Source organism: Balaenoptera musculus, chromosome 19, assembly GCF_009873245.2.
Source record: "Balaenoptera musculus isolate JJ_BM4_2016_0621 chromosome 19, mBalMus1.pri.v3, whole genome shotgun sequence".
Classification (NCBI taxonomy): Eukaryota; Metazoa; Chordata; class Mammalia; order Artiodactyla; family Balaenopteridae; genus Balaenoptera; species Balaenoptera musculus.
The window spans coordinates 31,557,491-31,574,680 of NC_045803.1; the positions used below are offsets into that span (position 1 = coordinate 31,557,491).

Sequence of the window (17,190 nt, forward strand, 5' to 3'; positions counted from 1 at the left end):
CTTGTGTTCCGTTGGTTGGCCACAGCACCCAGTTTCACGTGTTTGAGTTGACAAGACAACTCCCCCGTTTCTCCATGTATGCGCTGACCAGCCCGGACTCTGCCAGTGAGCCGCTCAGTTACGTCAACTTTATCATCGCAGAACGGGCACAGAGGGTGAGTATCTGGCTTTTCTCTTTCAACACTTTTGCACTTTAGAATCCTTTGGATGTTTTTCTGTAGAAAGGGGGAAATTACATGAATGTGTTATTTGGTAGCAGTAAATATGACATGAAAGAGTTATGTAGCTTGGAGTTGGATTGTTTATAACCTGTACCAAAAATGTTGCTAAAATATCTTCTCCCATTTTGAAAAATTATTCGAAAATATTTATTTTGGATAATCAATTCAGAAATATTTATTTTGAATAATTTATTCAAAGTTACTTACCTAAGCAATCCTTAGTCACAGGTGACTTCTTCCCAGTTTTCAGTTCCTCTCTTTCTTATAGTCTTAGTGTGGTTGGATCTAGTGTTCCAAGAGGAGCATGCATCAGAATGGAAAGAGAGTGGGGACTTGGAAATGGGAACATTTTTGGGGTTCAAGTGCTACCTTAACTAGTAAATTCTTAGTGATCTTACGGAATTCCCCTCACCAGTCTGAGCCCCAGTTTTCTTATCTGTAGGTGAGGATAGTCTTACCTCACAAGGGGGCCCCTGAGGATTACATAATTGGTATAATAGCATTTTGTAAAGTTTAAAGGACTAATACCTGTGGATTTTAACCTTGGCTGGACTTTGGAATTCTCAGTGAGGCTTTTAGTCATGTAGATTCTCAGGCCCCTTCCTGGCCTGTGAAACATGAAACTCTACAGGTGGCCCCTTCCAATAGGCCTCACAGGTGGATCTTATGTGGAACCTGTGTTGCAAACCACTGTAAAGTATTACTATTTATATTAAAATTAATTCTTATAGTGTGGATGTATCTCTGTGTTTGTGCTGTATGTGTGCAAACTTCATTTAAATTTTTTAAAGAGTGGAATGGAATGATTTTAAGCAGGATATAGCCACAGAAGAGCTATCATGTAAACAGAATTAGCCTCATACCTGAATCATTTCCACGTTGCATGTAAGATTATGTCTAAGTAGAAAATGCTATAAAATAACACATGCTGTGGGACCGGACATAATTATGAATGTTACTTAAGAACATGCATGGGGTGGGAAAAAGGAGTGTGAATAGTGTTTTCTTGGTGGGGGTGAAGTATAATTCTTTGGGGTTTTTTTGTTTGTTTGTTTTGTTTTGTTTTTCCAAGTAGTAAAACTAGAAAGCAGGATAACTCTTAATAATGACTGTACTTTAAAAATGGAAATTCATTTCATCCTGTTCATCTTTAAGGTTGTTATGTGGCTCAACCAGAACTTTCTGTTACCAGAGGACACTAACATTCAGAATGTTCCATTTCAAGTGTGTTTCACATCCTTACGGAATGGTGGCCAGCTGTGTATAAAAATAAAACTTAGTGGAGAGGTAATTTTTACTGTCATGGGCACAGATTTCTCACGTAACATTTAACGTTCAGTGTAAGGTGAGGCAGGTGAAACCAATCTCAAGGTCGTAAAACCACGTGTTTCAGGCTAGTCTGTTAGTGTTATCATCTCTGACATGGGCGTATAATCTAGAACAGCGGTTTTCTGCCTCTCTCCCCCCTTCCCTTCACCCATTCCTTGCCTAATTTGGGACGGTTTAGGAATACAGAGGAGGACAAAACATTTTCACTGTCTGAATGACCTTGGTGTTCAGTTTATAAGGCAAGAGGATTGATTTTTTTTTTTTGCCTGCTGCTAGAAGTAATTTGGTTTGTAATTTCCTTGAGGGCTAGACCTTATCTTTATCACCACATATACATTTATGTTCAATTAATGTGTTGAATATGGGAAATTTCAGGTAGTTTCAGCCAAGTTTGTCTTTAATGTCCAAGGATGCTAACTTGCCTTTTTTTCTCTGGATAGATCACTATAAATACTGATGATATTGATTTGGCTGGTGATATCATCCAGTCGATGGCATCATTTTTTGCTATTGAGGACCTTCAGGTAGAAGCCGATTTCCCTGTCTATTTCGAGGAATTACGAAAGGTGCTAGTTAAGGTGAGGGCACCTGGTGGATGCATTTGAGAGAACATTGTGGTCTAATAATGTTTGAAATGTTTCTCTTAAGTTAGTGGTACTACAAATGTACATATGTTACGTGATAGTCATGTTTTAAAGAACTTTTGAAAATTCTTAAAATAAAAATTGAGCTAGTATTGGAGAGTTCATGAATTAAAAGGATATCTTTTATAAAAGTGAGTGGTTAGCTCTTGACCACCCTGCTTTCTGTGTTTGGTTTGGAGGGACACTTTAAAAACAATAAATGAACATTTTCCTTTGCTAGCCTTTCATCTTATCTGTTGTATCTACTTTGCTTTTTCGTTTAGTGCTTTCCAAGAACCCAAAATCAAAAAAGAAAAGGATTGTGATTTGTCCCCACTTATAACAACATCCCCACCCCAGATCTCTAAAATGTTAATATTTGTGTTGCTTGGGCTCACGCTGCTAAGACATGGGAAAGATTCACATCGAATGTCATTTTGAGTGTTGGAGGCAGCACAGGAGGAGATGAAACCCAGGAGATAGTTAAGATGGGGCAAGTGAACGGCAGAAAGAAAAGGGCGGGGCTCCCCTCGTGGCGCAGTGGTTAAGAATCCGCCTGCCAATGCAGGGAACACAGGTTTGAGCCCTGGTCTGGGAAGATCCCACATGCCGCGGAGCAACTAAGCCCATGCACCACAACTGCTGAGCCTGCGCTCTAGAGCCACGAGCCACAACTACTGAGCCTACATGCCACAGCTACTGAAGCCTGCCCGCCTAGAGCCCGTGCTCCACAGCAAGAGAAGCCACCGCAATGAGAAGCCCACGCACTGCAGCGAGGAGTGGCCCCTGCTCACTGCAAATAGAGAAAGCCTGCATGCAGCAACGAAGACCCAACACAGCCAAAAATAAATAAATAAAAATAAATAAATAAATAAATTAAAAAAAAAAAAGAAAGAAAAGGGCCTCGGTATATAATACATAGTGTCTTTTCAATTTATCTAGTTTTCAAGACGTTTGTGAGGCTTTTTTTTTTTTGGCCACCATGTGGCATGCGGGATCTTAGTTCCCCGATCAGGGCTCAAACCTGTGCCCCCTTCAGTGGAAGCGCAGAGTCTTAGCCACTGGACTGCCAGGGAAATCCCTGTGAGGTCTTTTTAATTCCTGGGTGTTCATGGTCTCCAGGTGGATGAATATCACTCGGTGCATCAGAAGCTCAGTGCTGACATGGCTGATAATTCTAATCTGATCCGAAGTTTGCTGGTTCGAGCTGAGGATGCTCATCTGATGCGGGACATGTGAGTATCTACCACGGCCGGGACAGGTACGTGGTGGAAAGCGTCAGCGATATGGAGTAGCATCTCTCAGATGCTACTAGTAGGAGTGTAAATAGGTACAGAGACTTTGGAAAATAACTTGGCATCATCAGTAAAGTTGAAAATGTGCATACCCTGTGACCCAGCAATTCTCCTGGTTTATAACCTCGAGAAATTTGTGCATATAAACCAGGATATTAGTTCAAGAACGTTCATAAAGGCATCGTTCATATGAAGCCCAAAGTGGAAACAATCCATACTAATATAACTGATAAATTATGATATATCTGTACAATGGAATACTACATGCAATGAGAATGCATGTATCTGGATGACATGTGACAACATGGACAAATCTTACAAACATAATGGAGATTGAAACAAGTAAGACTCAAAAGAATATGTACAAAATGCTTCCATTTATATAGTTTGGAAACAGACAAAACTAAGCTATATCATTTGGGAAGCATACATAGATGATAAAAATATAAAGAAATACAGGGAAGAGATTATTATTTTAGATAGTATTTTCTCCTAGGGGAGGAGGGGACTCTGTTCAGAGAGAACACATTGGGAAGCTTCTGGAATGCTGGCAATGTCCTATTTCTTGACCTAGTTAACAAGCATTTGTTTTGTGAGTTTTTCTGAATATGTATTATATTTTAGTATTTATATTTTTAAAAATTTTTAAACTTTTGGCTGCATCAGGTCTTAGTTGCGGCACGCGGGATCTTCATTGAAGCATGCGGGATCTTTCGTTGTGGCGATCTTTCACGGGCTCCAGAGCACGTGGGCTCTGTAGTTTGCAGCATGCGGGCTCTCTAGTTGAGGCGCACGTGCTCAGTAGTTGTGGTGTGTGGGCTTAGTTGCCCCGCGGCATGTGGCATCTTAGTTCCCCGACCAGGGATCGAACCCATGTCTCCTACATTGGAAGGCAGATTCTTTACCACCTGACCACTGGGGAAGTCCCTGAATATGTATTATATTTTAGAATAAAAAGTTAAAAACAAATTTGTGCACATCTAGCTTCTTGCTAAGATGCAAAATTTATCTTGGCAATAAAATGTACTGAGGTGGATTCAGTAAAATATTTCACCAATGATAGGTGAAGTTTATGTGTGCATTTTAGAGGCAAGAGTTTGCCTAAGGTGCTGCTTGTTTTCCTGAAAGGCCTGAATCATTAGCAGATAGTTAAAATGGTCTTGCTCAGAAGTAAGTGATTTCTGAAAGTTATATTGTTGAAGATTTCAAACACAAAAGTAGATTGAATTATATGATTTCCTCTATAGCAGCTACTTAGCTTCAGTAGTCATCAACTAAGGGCTCATCTTGTTTCATCTCCACATTCACCTTCTTCCTCTTCTAGGTACTGTATTATTTTAAAGCAAATTCCAGACATCATATAATTTTAGCCACAAATATTTCAGACAATGAACCTTTAAAAAACAATAACCACAATACCATTATCACACTTAGAAAAATGTAAAATAATTTTTTAAAAAATTAATTAATTTATTTTTGGCTGCGTTGGGTCTTCCTTGCTGCACGCAAGCTTTCTCTAGTTGCGGCGAGCAGGGGCTACTCTTCGTTGCGGTGCGTGGGTTTCTCATTGCGGTGGCTTCTCTTGTTGCGGAGCACCGGCTCTAGGCACGCGGGCTTTAGTAGTTGTGGCTCACGGGCTCTAGAGTGCAGGCTCAGTAGTTGTGGCACACGGGCTTCATTGCTCCGCAGCATGTGGGATCTTCCCGGACCAGGGCGTGAACCTGTGTCCCCTGCACTGGCAGGCGGATTCATAACCACTGAGCCACCAGGGAAGCCCTAAAATAATTTCTTAATATCACAAAATATCTAGTCGGTGTTTAAAATTTCCCCAGTTGTCTCAAATGTATGTGTGTGTGTTTGTGTGTTTTAAGTTGTTTTGTTCAAATCAAGATTCAAAGACCAAAGACCATGCATTGAATTTGGTTGATAAATCTCTTTTAATCCATATATTTGCTTGCTCACTTTTTCTCCTAACTCTCTCCTTCTTCTTTAGTTTCCCACTTTGGATTTTGTTGATTGTATCCTGTGGTAATGTTTAGTAGTATTCTTCTGTCCCCTGTATTTCTGTGAAAATGGTAGTTAGATATAGAGGATTGATCAGATTCAGGTTCAATTTTTTAGCAAGAATGCTTCATAAGTGGTGCTATGTACTTCTGTGAGGATGCATGTAACGTCTGGTTGTCTCTTTTTATTATGTTATCAGCTGTTGATCACTGCTGAAATCAATTATTTCTTTTCGGGTTTGCAAAATAGTGATATTTTAATTGTTATTTTTTCTTTGTAAATTGGCTGAAGTACTTCTATAAAGAGTAACATTCCTTCATGAATTAATGAATTATTTGGTTCCCTGAGGTACAGTTTGTACTGGAATGACACACTATTTATCAGCTTTAAAATAATGAGCTGGTTCCCTAGCATCTCCAAGTTGACCAATGAGATTTTTAAAATCCTATTAACATTTTTAATGTGCTTCAGTCCATTTCAGTTATTCTTTATGATGGCTCAGTTGTCCTGTCTTTGGCCAGTAGAAGCCTTTTCAGGTTGGCTGCAGTTATCAATACCTTTGGACAGACCTATTAGTTTCATTAGTTTGTTTTCTTGTACAAGATGTTTTAGGCTTATCTGGTATATGTCCTGTTCTGAATCTGGAATCAGCTATTTCTTCAGTCCTGGTCCTTTATAGTGGGAAATGGAGATCATAGTCTGAGCATTAGAGATGCTCATTGCTACTGGGTTGGATATTGATTTGAGACCTTTTCAATAGATAAAACTAGGAAATGTATATATTTTTTTCAATGAGCAAATATATCATGAATTCATACTATTTCCACTTCAAATTTATGAATACAGGCTCTTACTTAATTTTGATGCTAACGGTATATCTCTTCTCTCTCACATTGGAAATCATGTCTCTAACCACTGTCAGCATAACTATTGGCTTTATCTTATGGTACACACACAGCATTTAAGGATAATACCAATATTACTGTCAACAATATGATTGCCGAAAATGGTGTAAGACTTTTTTTCTAGTTCTTTGTGTCTTTAGAGTGTGTTCTAGTAGGGAGTTTTAGTCAAATTACTATATTTTAAAGTCATTTGAAATAACTCCTCTTTTTTTGATCATGCTACAAGTGTGATATACAGTTAGGTTCATCTGGTTCATTTTGCTGTCAGTCTTAGGGGATTGACATTTTTTCCTTTTTGGTTTGATTTTATTACATATTTATTAAAACCTTATATGGGTCCAAAGTCAGTCCTATAGAACATGTGCAGAAAAGTCTAACTTCTCTTTCCTGTCTCCTCCATCCTGTTTCCTCCCTTTCACTATAAATAACCAATCAAAAATTTAAATATACACACACACATCTCCTCACATGGTAAGTAAATCATAGCAAGTTACTCTTCTCCACCTTGCTTTTTACACTTAAAAATATAGCTTGGAGTTCATTCCACGGTAGTACACAGAGATACTTCTCATTTGTATTTACAGCTACACAGTACTCTATTCTCTGGATGTTTATTCAGCTAGTTCTCCACATTTGGGTTGCTCTTCTGCTATTATATTGCAGTGAATAATTTTGTTACACAAATCTTTTCATATTTTTACTCAGGTATCTTTGGGGAAAAGTTCTAAAATGGGATTGCTGGGGAAAATAAAAAATGTGTATACAGTTTTGCAAGATTTTGCCAAATTCCCCTCCATAGCCGTCATACCATTTTGCATTCTCCTCTGAGAGTGCCTGTTTCCCTTAGTCTTGTCAATGGAGTATGTTGGCAAACTCTTGGATACTTACCGATTCAGTGGGTGAGAAATAGTCTCGTTGTTGTTTTAATTTTCATTTATTTTATTATGAGCAGTATTGAGCATCTTTTCATTATTTTAAGGGCTTATTTGTGTTTCTTTTTGTGTGTAAATTGTTTCTTTCTTTCTTTTTTTTTTTTTGGCCATGCCAGGCAGCATGAGGGATCTTAGTTCCCCAACCAGGGATTGAACCCGTGCTCCCTGCAGTGGAAGCTTGGAGTCCTAACCACTGGACTGCCAGGGAATTCCCTGTAAATTGTTTATTTCTTTTGCCTATTTAGATTTTTGGTTTTGAGTATAAAAGCTTTTAAAATTTTTTATGTAGTCAAATTGATCTGTCTTTTCCTTGGTACTTCTACATTTTGAGTTCTAGTTACAAAAGTTTCCTTACTTCCCATTTGTAGAGAAATTCACCTATACTTTCTTTTAGTATTTTGTATATTTACATTTAAGTCTGTTACAGTTGGAGTTTATCCTGGTGTTCAGTGTAAGTTATAAATTCAGTTTTATCTTTTTCTATGTGACTGTCACATTGTTTCAGTAATACTACTTTAAAAGCCTGTTTTCCCACTGATTTGAGATGCTGCTTTTATAATAATATAATGTATTTCCATATGCAATGGGTCTATTTCTGGATTTTCTATATTGCTCTATCCGTCCGTCTTGTCTCTTCATTTGACAGTACGATTCTTTTCTTAAAAATGCTTTGTATGTTTTAATGTCTGGTATGGCTAGGTGCCCCTCCCCCAGCCCTTTTGCTCTTCTTTTTCATGGTTTTCTGGGCTACTCATGCTTGTTTGTTCTGTGAACTTTATCAGTTATTTTAGCTCCAGAAAAAAGTAGGTAGTTTTACTGGGATCATGTTAAATTTATTAACTTAGGAAGAATTGACATTGTTACAGTGATGTTCAGTCTTACTAAGAATGCGGTATGTCTTTATATTTTGTTCAAGGCATGTTTATGTGTTTCAGGAGTTTTATGGTTTTGTTCATGTAGGTGTCAGACATTGCTTGTCAAGTTTAGATGTAGGTATTTTCTTTTTGCAATTGTAAATAGGCTCTTTCTTCCACATTATATCTTCTGTTTTTTTGTTTGTCTGTATGAACACTATTGATTTTTCTGTGTTGATTTTATAGTCTACTACTTTACTGAATTATCTTATAGTTTAGTTTTTCCAGAGGTACACTGTATTATTTGTAAATTGAGATAGTTTTACCTCTTTCCAGTTAATTTTCTTCCAGTTGTTTTCTCTGAGGTATATAAGAATTTTGCTTTTTTTGGCCAACTTTATCTATAGGGCTCCTCCTTTTTTTCTCTCTCTGGCTTTTTTTTTTTTTTTTTTTTTTTTTTTAAGTGAAAGAGATGTTGCTGGCTTTAGGTATTTGTGCTAAACTGGAGAGAAGTGACCAGCAACCTCTAAATTCCTTTTTTCTTGATTTATTTATATTTCATTTAGAGACTATCAGATATACATTGTTTGTATTTTTTAAAGCCAGGTTAGTTGATATATAATTTATAATATACATGTAGATAATTCACTCTTTTTAGGTTTACAGTTCAATAAATTTGGGGAAATTTATACTACTACCAGAATCAAGTACCTCTCCTAACCTCCAGGCCCTGGCAGCCACTGATCTAATTTCTCTTCCTAGAGTTTTACCTTTTCCTAAATGTCATATAAATGGAATCATACAAATATATAGCCTTTTGGGTCTGGCTTCTTTCATTTACCATAATGCCTTTGAGATTCATCCATATCGTTGCAAGTTATCAATAGTTCATTCCTTATTATTGTTGAATAGTATTCTATTGTATGGATATGCATACTTTGTGTATCCATTCACCAATTAATTGACATTTGGGTTGTTTCCAGACTTTGGTGATTGAGAATAAAGCTGCTATAAACATTTGCATACAGGTTTTTTGCAGACATATTTTCATTTCTTTTGGGTGAAATGTGGCATAATGTGATTGCTGTGTTGTATAGTAAGTGTATGTTTAACTTTATAAGAAACTGTCAGTATTAATCTGAAGCTTGGAAGGTAGTCTATCACCTTACTCACTTTTCCCCACCCCTCATATCATGGGCATGATAATTCTTGGTTCCTAAGTTCAAACAAACCATGGATCAATAACCAAGGAAGGCCACTTGTCTTCCATTTATTTGGAAGAAACAGAATATTTCATAGAAAATTCTCAATGTTTTCAAAGCAGACTTTAGCAGTTACCCTGTTTTAACGACAATACAGCTAAAAATCTGGTTTGTTCCTTTTTTTAATGTCTAAGAAGTTTGCAAGTCTTTTCATTTAATCCTGCCATATTGAGGTACAGTGGTGTTAAATTTCTTTTGATGTACACAGGAAAACAATGAAGAATCGCTATATGGAACTATATGACCTTAATAAAGATCTGCTCAATGGATATAAAATTCGCTGTAACAATCACACAGAGCTGTTGGGAAGCCTCAAAGCAGTAAATCAAGCGATTCAAAGAGCAGGTCGTCTACGTGGTAAGTCTCTTTTTTTTTTTTTTATAATTTTATTTATTTATTATTTTTGGCTGCGTTGGGTCTTCGTTGCTGCGTGGGGGCTTTTTCTACTTGTGGTGAGCGGGCATCTCTTGTGGTGGCTTCTCTTGTTGCGGAGCACGGGCTCTAGGCGCACGGGCTTCAGTAGTTGTGGCACGCGGGCTCAGTAGTTGTGGCTCACGGGCTCTAGAGCACAGGCTCAGTAGTTGTGGCACACGGGCTTAGTTGCTCCGTGGCATGTGGGATCTTCCCAGGCCAGGGCTCGAACCCGTGTCCCCTGCATTGGCAGGTGGATTCTTAACCACTGTGCCACCAGGGAAGTCCGGTAAGTCTCTTTTTGTAGCACTGTATTTCGTCTGTAATTTTGGGGTGAGAACCACTGAAGATGGTGGTAGCTTCAAGAATTCATATCAGGGCTTGTATATATAAAGATGCCTTTCATACTGAAGTTAGCACCGTTCACTTGAGTTTCAGTCAGCCTATTGTTTGGCTTTAGTCTGCAGACTTCAGAGGGAAAGAACACTTTCAGCTCCTTTTCTTAGATCTTGCTACATCCTCTAAAGAAAAACCTAGTGACATATACTCAAGAGGAAAGCCTTAAATACTCCTATTAGAAAAAAATAAAAAAGACTGAAAATTAATGAGTTATGTTTCCAACTTAAAATTTACGAAAAGAACAACAGAATAAACCAAAGGAAGCAGAAATATCAGCCAGAGATTTATACCTGGAATCCGCTGTTTTGGGTCAGTGCTTTGACCTCCTTTTATAGGAAAGGATCAAAGCTCATATCCACTTAGCAAAGATTATTTCTAAAACTGACTCTTGGTGTCTAGGTGTGAGATAGTTTCTAAGCTTGGTTTGTGATAAAGTCCCTTACAAGGGTATGTATCTTTTTTAGGGAATGGTAAGATAAATTGGTTGAATTTGTAGTTACCTATAACTCTTTTCTACCCTAGTTTTATGTTGTTTTTATAGATAGCCTCTGATTCATAATTTCACTTTTAATAATCTTTTGGCTCATATGGATTTGATGTTTCTTCTCTTACAGTTGGAAAACCAAAGAACCAGGTGATCACTGCTTGTCGGGATGCGATTCGAAGCAACAACATCAACACGCTGTTCCGAATCATGCGGGTGGGGACAGCTTCTTCATAGGAGAGGAAAGAATAGGTAACTAGGTTGCTAGAAGGGGTTTTTCCTTAAACTTCTAGGCTGGTTTGCTTTGGATCACGTCCTGGTGAACCCAAGGTGCTGAGATCGAAAACCACCTTGGTGAGTTGTACAAATGAAAGACAAAGCATTGCATCTCAAAAGTGTATTCACTTTCTTTTTTTAAAATCAGTAGTACCATTGCAGAATACACTAGGTTTGTATGGAGGGAAATGAATACTTTTGAAACATTAGGGCTTCAAAGTCCAGTTTTACTGTACGTATGTAAAGTCAGTATGTAGATGCATCTTTTTTCTTGAAATTGTAATTAAAGTAGATTATCTACTTTTTCATTAAAATTTAAAGGTGTTGCACTATGTGTTGACTGATTGTGAAATCACCACCATATCAGAATTGCATAAAACCATTTGTATTATGTGGAGAAAAACAAAAATTATGGATATTCAATTTGTGTGCCTTTTTTTAAACCTCACGTCATTTTATTGAATATATACTTATTAAGAACTTATTTACAGTAGGAATGTTCTACACTTTGGTCCGAAGATGGGCCATATATATAATTCTCTGTATAACAAAAAACCGTTTGGAATTTTCAGAGCTGAATGTGGAGAAGTGAGAGTGAAGTCTAATGCAATTATGGAGGTCTGGCTCAGAATATGTTCCAATTTTCTTCTAGTGTGACTTCCCTTTCCTGTGAAGAGCAGGAAGCTAAAACAGAAGTTTCTCCAGTTTGTTTCCAGCTGGTGATCCAGGTTTGATTCAGCTTGCATTTCAGATGCAATCACATGAGACTTGAAATTTGAACTGAGATAAATGGGATATCGGGCATGCATTTGATCAGTGTGGATTATAGCAAATGTGGCGTGGTTCTGGAGCCAAACTCTGTCTCTGAGGCTTGCCGATGTAGCAGAAATAGATTCTGGGTAGTGGAAAAGCTGGCATGACTGGGGGACCTTGAAGCTAGAGTGGCAGCTTCCTGGTTTTGCACATGCGGTTTCCTGAATGGAGCACTGTGGTGCTGTCTGGAACCAGTAAATGGTAGCTCATTCAGTGGCTCAGCCTGAGGCAGTCCTGTGTTTATATATGCAGTAAAGGGTGCCTCCCGGTTTCACAAGCAGCTTCCTGATCTGGCAGGAGCAGCTACTTTGGCAGCCTGGTTCTGCAGTACGGACTTGAGAATAGATTCTGCAATTGCATCCTACAGGTTTTTATTCGACAGCCTTAATAATTCTGTAAGCCGTCTGGCAGGCTGTAATCCTTTTATTCAGATTGTCCGGTGGGGAGTCTGCTCTCTGCCTCAGAATACTGACCTGCATGAAACCCCAGAGATGACGCAGAACACAGGCCTTTCCTCTGTGGTCCATTAATCTCATAGTTTCCCCCGTTTGGCCATTTAGGATTACCTCTTCTATTTCTGAAATGTGAGCTTTAAGGAGCCCTAATTTTTATGAGACTGTTATGCCCCTCTAATACCTTTGTTTTGCATTTTCAACCCGTAAGCTCAAAAGACATCCACATATATTATCTTCAGTAATCTCCAAATTAGTAATTTTTATACCTGCTTCAAAGATGAGGAAACTGAAGCGCAGGGATTAATTACTTGCCAGAGCCACAGAGCTACTGGCAAGACACAAGTCCCACCGTGGGGTCTTTTTCTGTTTTAGCCATAGTCTAACTTATACCTTTTGAGATTAAAATCTCTAGTTGGTGCTGGTTTTAAACTGTATGGCATTATTCATTTTTAGGGACCCTTAAAGAATCATCTTATTAAAGGTCATTCTGTTGTTCTTCAGCCCCAAAACTTCCTTCTTACACCTAAAAGTATTCATGGACAAGGCTTGAAGGGGTCGACCTGCAGCAAGATTATTTTTTATAGCCCTGATTTATAGATTACAAATAGGTTATTTTCACATTAATTTGATCCTCTTGGTATTAGTATCTCTGAGCTCAGACAGGCAGAATGTTTTCTACAGGGTCCTACAGCTTGGTTAAGTCGCAGTGTAGAAGTTGGAAACCAAGTAGTCATGGCCCTTTCTGCTATTTCAGACTGCTCCCAAGTGAGTGAAGACTAGATGAGATGAAAATGTTCATAGTATTCACCCTTTTTATCCTCTTAGGAGTCATGTTCAGCTTAGGGAAGAGAAAAACTGTTTGGTTATCAGCTGCTTCTCTATTTTGTTGCCATATTTTTCTATCCTGATAGAATCTGAGTGCCTTCTACAAGCTACAGCTTAAGCTCTATTTTGTTGCTGAATTTTGTTGAAGCTTTAAGTGAACACTCTGCCTTCATTTAAAAGCTGATCTTGAGGATTCTGGTATCTGGGAGAAAGCTTTTTAGTCATTTTTAAAGCATCCCTTTTAAAGTCACCCCCCTTATCCCTAGATTCAGGTATTCAGTATTTTAGAGAGGGTACGGTCTTTATTCTTTCCCACCATGTCTGCCTGTTCAACTACTACATCAAGGCTCAGTTCAAATGCTCTCTCAGGAGACCTTTCCTCTCCCATGTCTATTCTTTAACCCTTATTACATTCTGTGTTTATGTAAATCTTAATCCCCGATTAAGTGAGAGCAGGGGCTGCATCTTCATCAGCTTTGTCCTCCGCATGGTGCTGAAGTTAGCACCATTCACTTGAGCCAGTGCCTTGAGCAAGCCAGTGCCTTGAGCACAGAAAAGCACCTGCTGCTCCCCATGGAAGTGTCTGTCCTCAGTAAGCCCGTCCGTGGCTTCAGAAATCAAAGAACTAGGAACTTTAACAACTATTATGCAACCCTAGAAGTACTTTACAAGAATGATTTTCAACATTATTAATATTTCAAATTTTATAATTAGCAGTTACAAATCTGCCAGTGCAGAGTCCTGTGATCACAAAACTAAATTATCTCGTTTCACTTTGACACTAAAGTACAGTAAGACACCCATTGCAGCCTGGTGTTTTGCATTTTTGCCTCTTCCCCATCTGGCCCCTGCCCACACTATATGCTCTAGCTCATGAGTCATCTTTTTATTTGTGTGGTACAGAAATGTGCTATTCCTGACATGAAGCCACATGGGCAATTTCCAAGTAGTTTTCAAAATTGTCTATGTGGACTGATTTGTTTGTCAGTCAGAGAAGGAATTATCTGTTTTTGTAGGAATGTCCAGTTCACGCAGGCTGGAGGGCCTGCCGCTGATATCATTCTATCAGGGACTCTTTTAACAGGGTTTGATTTTCTCATTCAGTTGTAGTAGTGGCCAGTATGTAATGGTACTGAAGAGGTACCGCAGCCAAAACTTACTTGCTGAGGAAATGCTGGTCTGGGAGAGGCAGCCCAAGCATTGATTTTTTTTCAGTATTCTATGGGAAAGAAACACCACATTCAGAGGAGTCTGAGGCAGTCAATGAGCTGTAGAAAAGCCAGGTTCAAGACGTAACAGCCTCTTTCTCTCCTAGGTTTCATTTTTCTACATCTTTAAGTGAGGGACTGAAATTAGATTTATAGGGTTCTTCCTTAAATATTTTATTTTTCCTTCGCTTAACAGAAATACTAATATGCTTTCAAAGTAACTTTCTGAAAATGTTCTTACTTACATAATGGTTAAAATGATAAGGGGAATGTGTCATGGGGACTTGACCTTACACAATTGTAGGAAGTGGCAAAGTGTAGTCTGTCAGTTTTCTAGTCTGATGCTGGAACTTGAAGCCCACAGGACAGGCAGTCAGAAAGGATGTAGAGTTGGGAAGAACAGGAACAAGCTGGAACCCAGAGGCATGAGCTGGAGCCCACGAGGACACATTAAAGTCTCAGTTCTTGCCTCTGACCTTGATGGTGTGGGGAGACCCTTCATCAGAGAAGCTGAAGGGAGAGCCGGGGACAGTGGAGCAGTTGCAGGCGCAGACGTGGAATCACACTGAGAAGGTGAGCCAGCAGGTAAGCTACAGTGTGTGTGAGCTACAAAATGGCTACTGCTTCATTCTGGCCCTCCATGTCTTGCACAAGAGTGTGTGGCTCATCCTAACTGGAAACAGAGGGAAGGGAGTCCTGGGAAATGTAGTTCAGTCTAGCCAAGTTGATATATCACATAGCACACAGTGGCTATCACAGTATGGTGGGATTCCAGGTGACATTTACTTCCTATTTTTACATGTTGTGTTCTTCATAATGAACATGTATTATATAGATAGTCTAAAAAAATATATAAAGCTATTCTCTTTGGGAAAAAAAAAGTCTTCCTTTATTACAAGGAATTACAAGAATTAAGAGATGACATATTTTACAGGTGAATATCATAGCTTTTCTCTGCAAGAAGTATAAAAAAAGATGCCCATGTTTTAATTCCTCTGTTGCTACTTAACAGTTGTCAACATCGGCTCTAGGCCCTAAAAGTCAAGATGAAGAATGAAATGCTGAGGAAAAGCAACTTCTTCATCACTGGGTACCTTCAGTGGAGAAAACTGACCTGTGAGTTACACCATCCTTCACAGTCTAAGAGGTACCACTGTAAATGATGTAACCGACAGCAACATCACAGTCTGGCTCTCAGGGATTCTTTCCCCTTGGACACCAGAATCCTTTTTTGTAGTGTGTAGACGATTCTGCTGTGTTGACAGACCATAAACACACTGAGATTAAGGAGAATGTAATAAACACATTTTAATGCTTGTGTAGGATGCTACGACTTAGACTCCGTGCTCCAGAACTCTTAGATGTTACCTACAACCATGAGTCTCAAACTGTTTTCTAAGCTTGGCACACATGGTGGTTTCACCTGCTCAGCCCTATTCCCTGGGGCTTCCTGGGGTTATGCCACTAAGAAGGTGTTAACTAGAACTTCACCCCTCTTGCTGGCACTTACAAAAACACATCAGAAAGCAAGTGAGTGCAAGTAATATTATAGGGATGACTTTCAGTCTGCAGGAACTTAAAAGAAAAGGCAAGCTTTGAAATTTAAACCATTAGTAACAGAGTAGTACTTGTAATCCCACTTGAGTGTCACTACACTATGGTTAAAAAATTGTGCTTCCCCAAAACAGTATGCATGTAAATGGTCCCCCCCATGTTGGTGGGGAAAGACAATATGAGAACTAGTGCTAGGTATTTCTTTTTAGCTCAATTTTTAAAAATTAATGTTGTTTTATAACAACTAATACTGAATATTAGTACATGTGTAGAATTTATAGATAAATATCCATATAATGAGCATACATGCTAAAACTTTTTTTTACTGATCGGGGTACAAGATCAAAATTTTGAAACCATCAACCTAAAAGAAAGTGCAACTCATTTTCTTCATTTAAATTCAAATTTTAGTACTCAAAGTTTTAGGAGATAAAAAAAGATAAAGCCAAATGCTTTTCCTATTAATGAGTAAAATCCAAAATAAAAGCTACTGCAATAGCTAGTAATACACGTAAAAAAAGAGGAAGTTAACAGGGAGACAGCACTAGAATGGAATGAGAATAGCATCTTTCAACTAAAGATGCAGTGACACCTTACACCCATCCATGCACGCCCATGCACATGGGTAGCAGTTATTATATAATCCCCTTGAACACTTCAGGGGAAAAAGAATGTAACAAAATGGACAGCTTCTTGGCATTCTGCCATGGTCTTTAGTATTTGGTCTCTTCAAGAAAGGCAACTAGTTTGATAGTTGACCCTACACTATTTAGGAAATGAAAGCCATATGTGAGATTAGAAAATCATTTAGTTATAGTGGAGGCACAACTCCAGGATGGAAGAGCAGTGGGCACCTGAAAACTACTGCACATCTTCTTTACCGACCAGAAGTTTCTTGTGGCCACGTGGTTTCAGGCCAGGCTTTTTCCAAGGGAACAGACTACACATCGCCTAGTCTATACATACAGTCCACAGAGAGTCACAGTGGAACAAAGCCATAGGCAGTGGGAGGAAGTGCAATGGGCCCAGAATGAACAGGGTGTAAGGTTCTGTAATCTTCTAAACCAGTGAAATTAGGAAGGACAGAATCTGCAGTCATAAATTTATGAGTCTATATTTAAAAAAAAAAAGTCAATCACTGGAAACATGGATGAACCTTGAAGATTTTATGCGGAGTGAAATAAGCCAGTCACAAAAGGACAGACATTCTATTATTTGTCTTATGAGGAATATGAGTTGTCAGATTCATAGAGACAGAAAGTAGAATGGTGGTTGCCAGAGGCTGTCGGGAGGGGAAAGTACAGAGTTACTATTTAATGGGGACAGAGGTACAGTTGGGA

The 17,190-nt window shown here is 38.7% G+C and overlaps 1 protein-coding gene and 1 long non-coding RNA gene across 3 annotated transcripts in view; both read left to right on the forward strand.

The window, feature by feature from the left end:
• The window catches only part of BBS2 (Bardet-Biedl syndrome 2), a 32,605-nt gene extending 21,296 nt beyond the window's left edge, over positions 1-11,309 (forward strand). For both annotated transcript variants that reach the window (XM_036833192.1, XM_036833193.1), the window contains 6 exons: positions 26-155; positions 1,377-1,508; positions 1,991-2,128; positions 3,296-3,408; positions 9,634-9,782; positions 10,850-11,309. In XM_036833192.1, the coding sequence (XP_036689087.1) occupies positions 26-155; positions 1,377-1,508; positions 1,991-2,128; positions 3,296-3,408; positions 9,634-9,782; positions 10,850-10,956 (769 nt within the window). In that variant the 3' untranslated portion in view covers positions 10,957-11,309. The remainder of the gene's footprint in view (positions 1-25; positions 156-1,376; positions 1,509-1,990; positions 2,129-3,295; positions 3,409-9,633; positions 9,783-10,849) is intronic.
• Positions 11,310-11,549: 240 nt separating this feature from the next.
• LOC118884979 lies at positions 11,550-17,012 on the forward strand. Its single transcript, XR_005017419.1, has 3 exons — positions 11,550-13,586; positions 13,624-14,881; positions 15,309-17,012. It is a non-coding gene; the product is annotated as an uncharacterized LOC118884979 (long non-coding RNA).
• Positions 17,013-17,190: the final 178 nt, after the last annotated feature.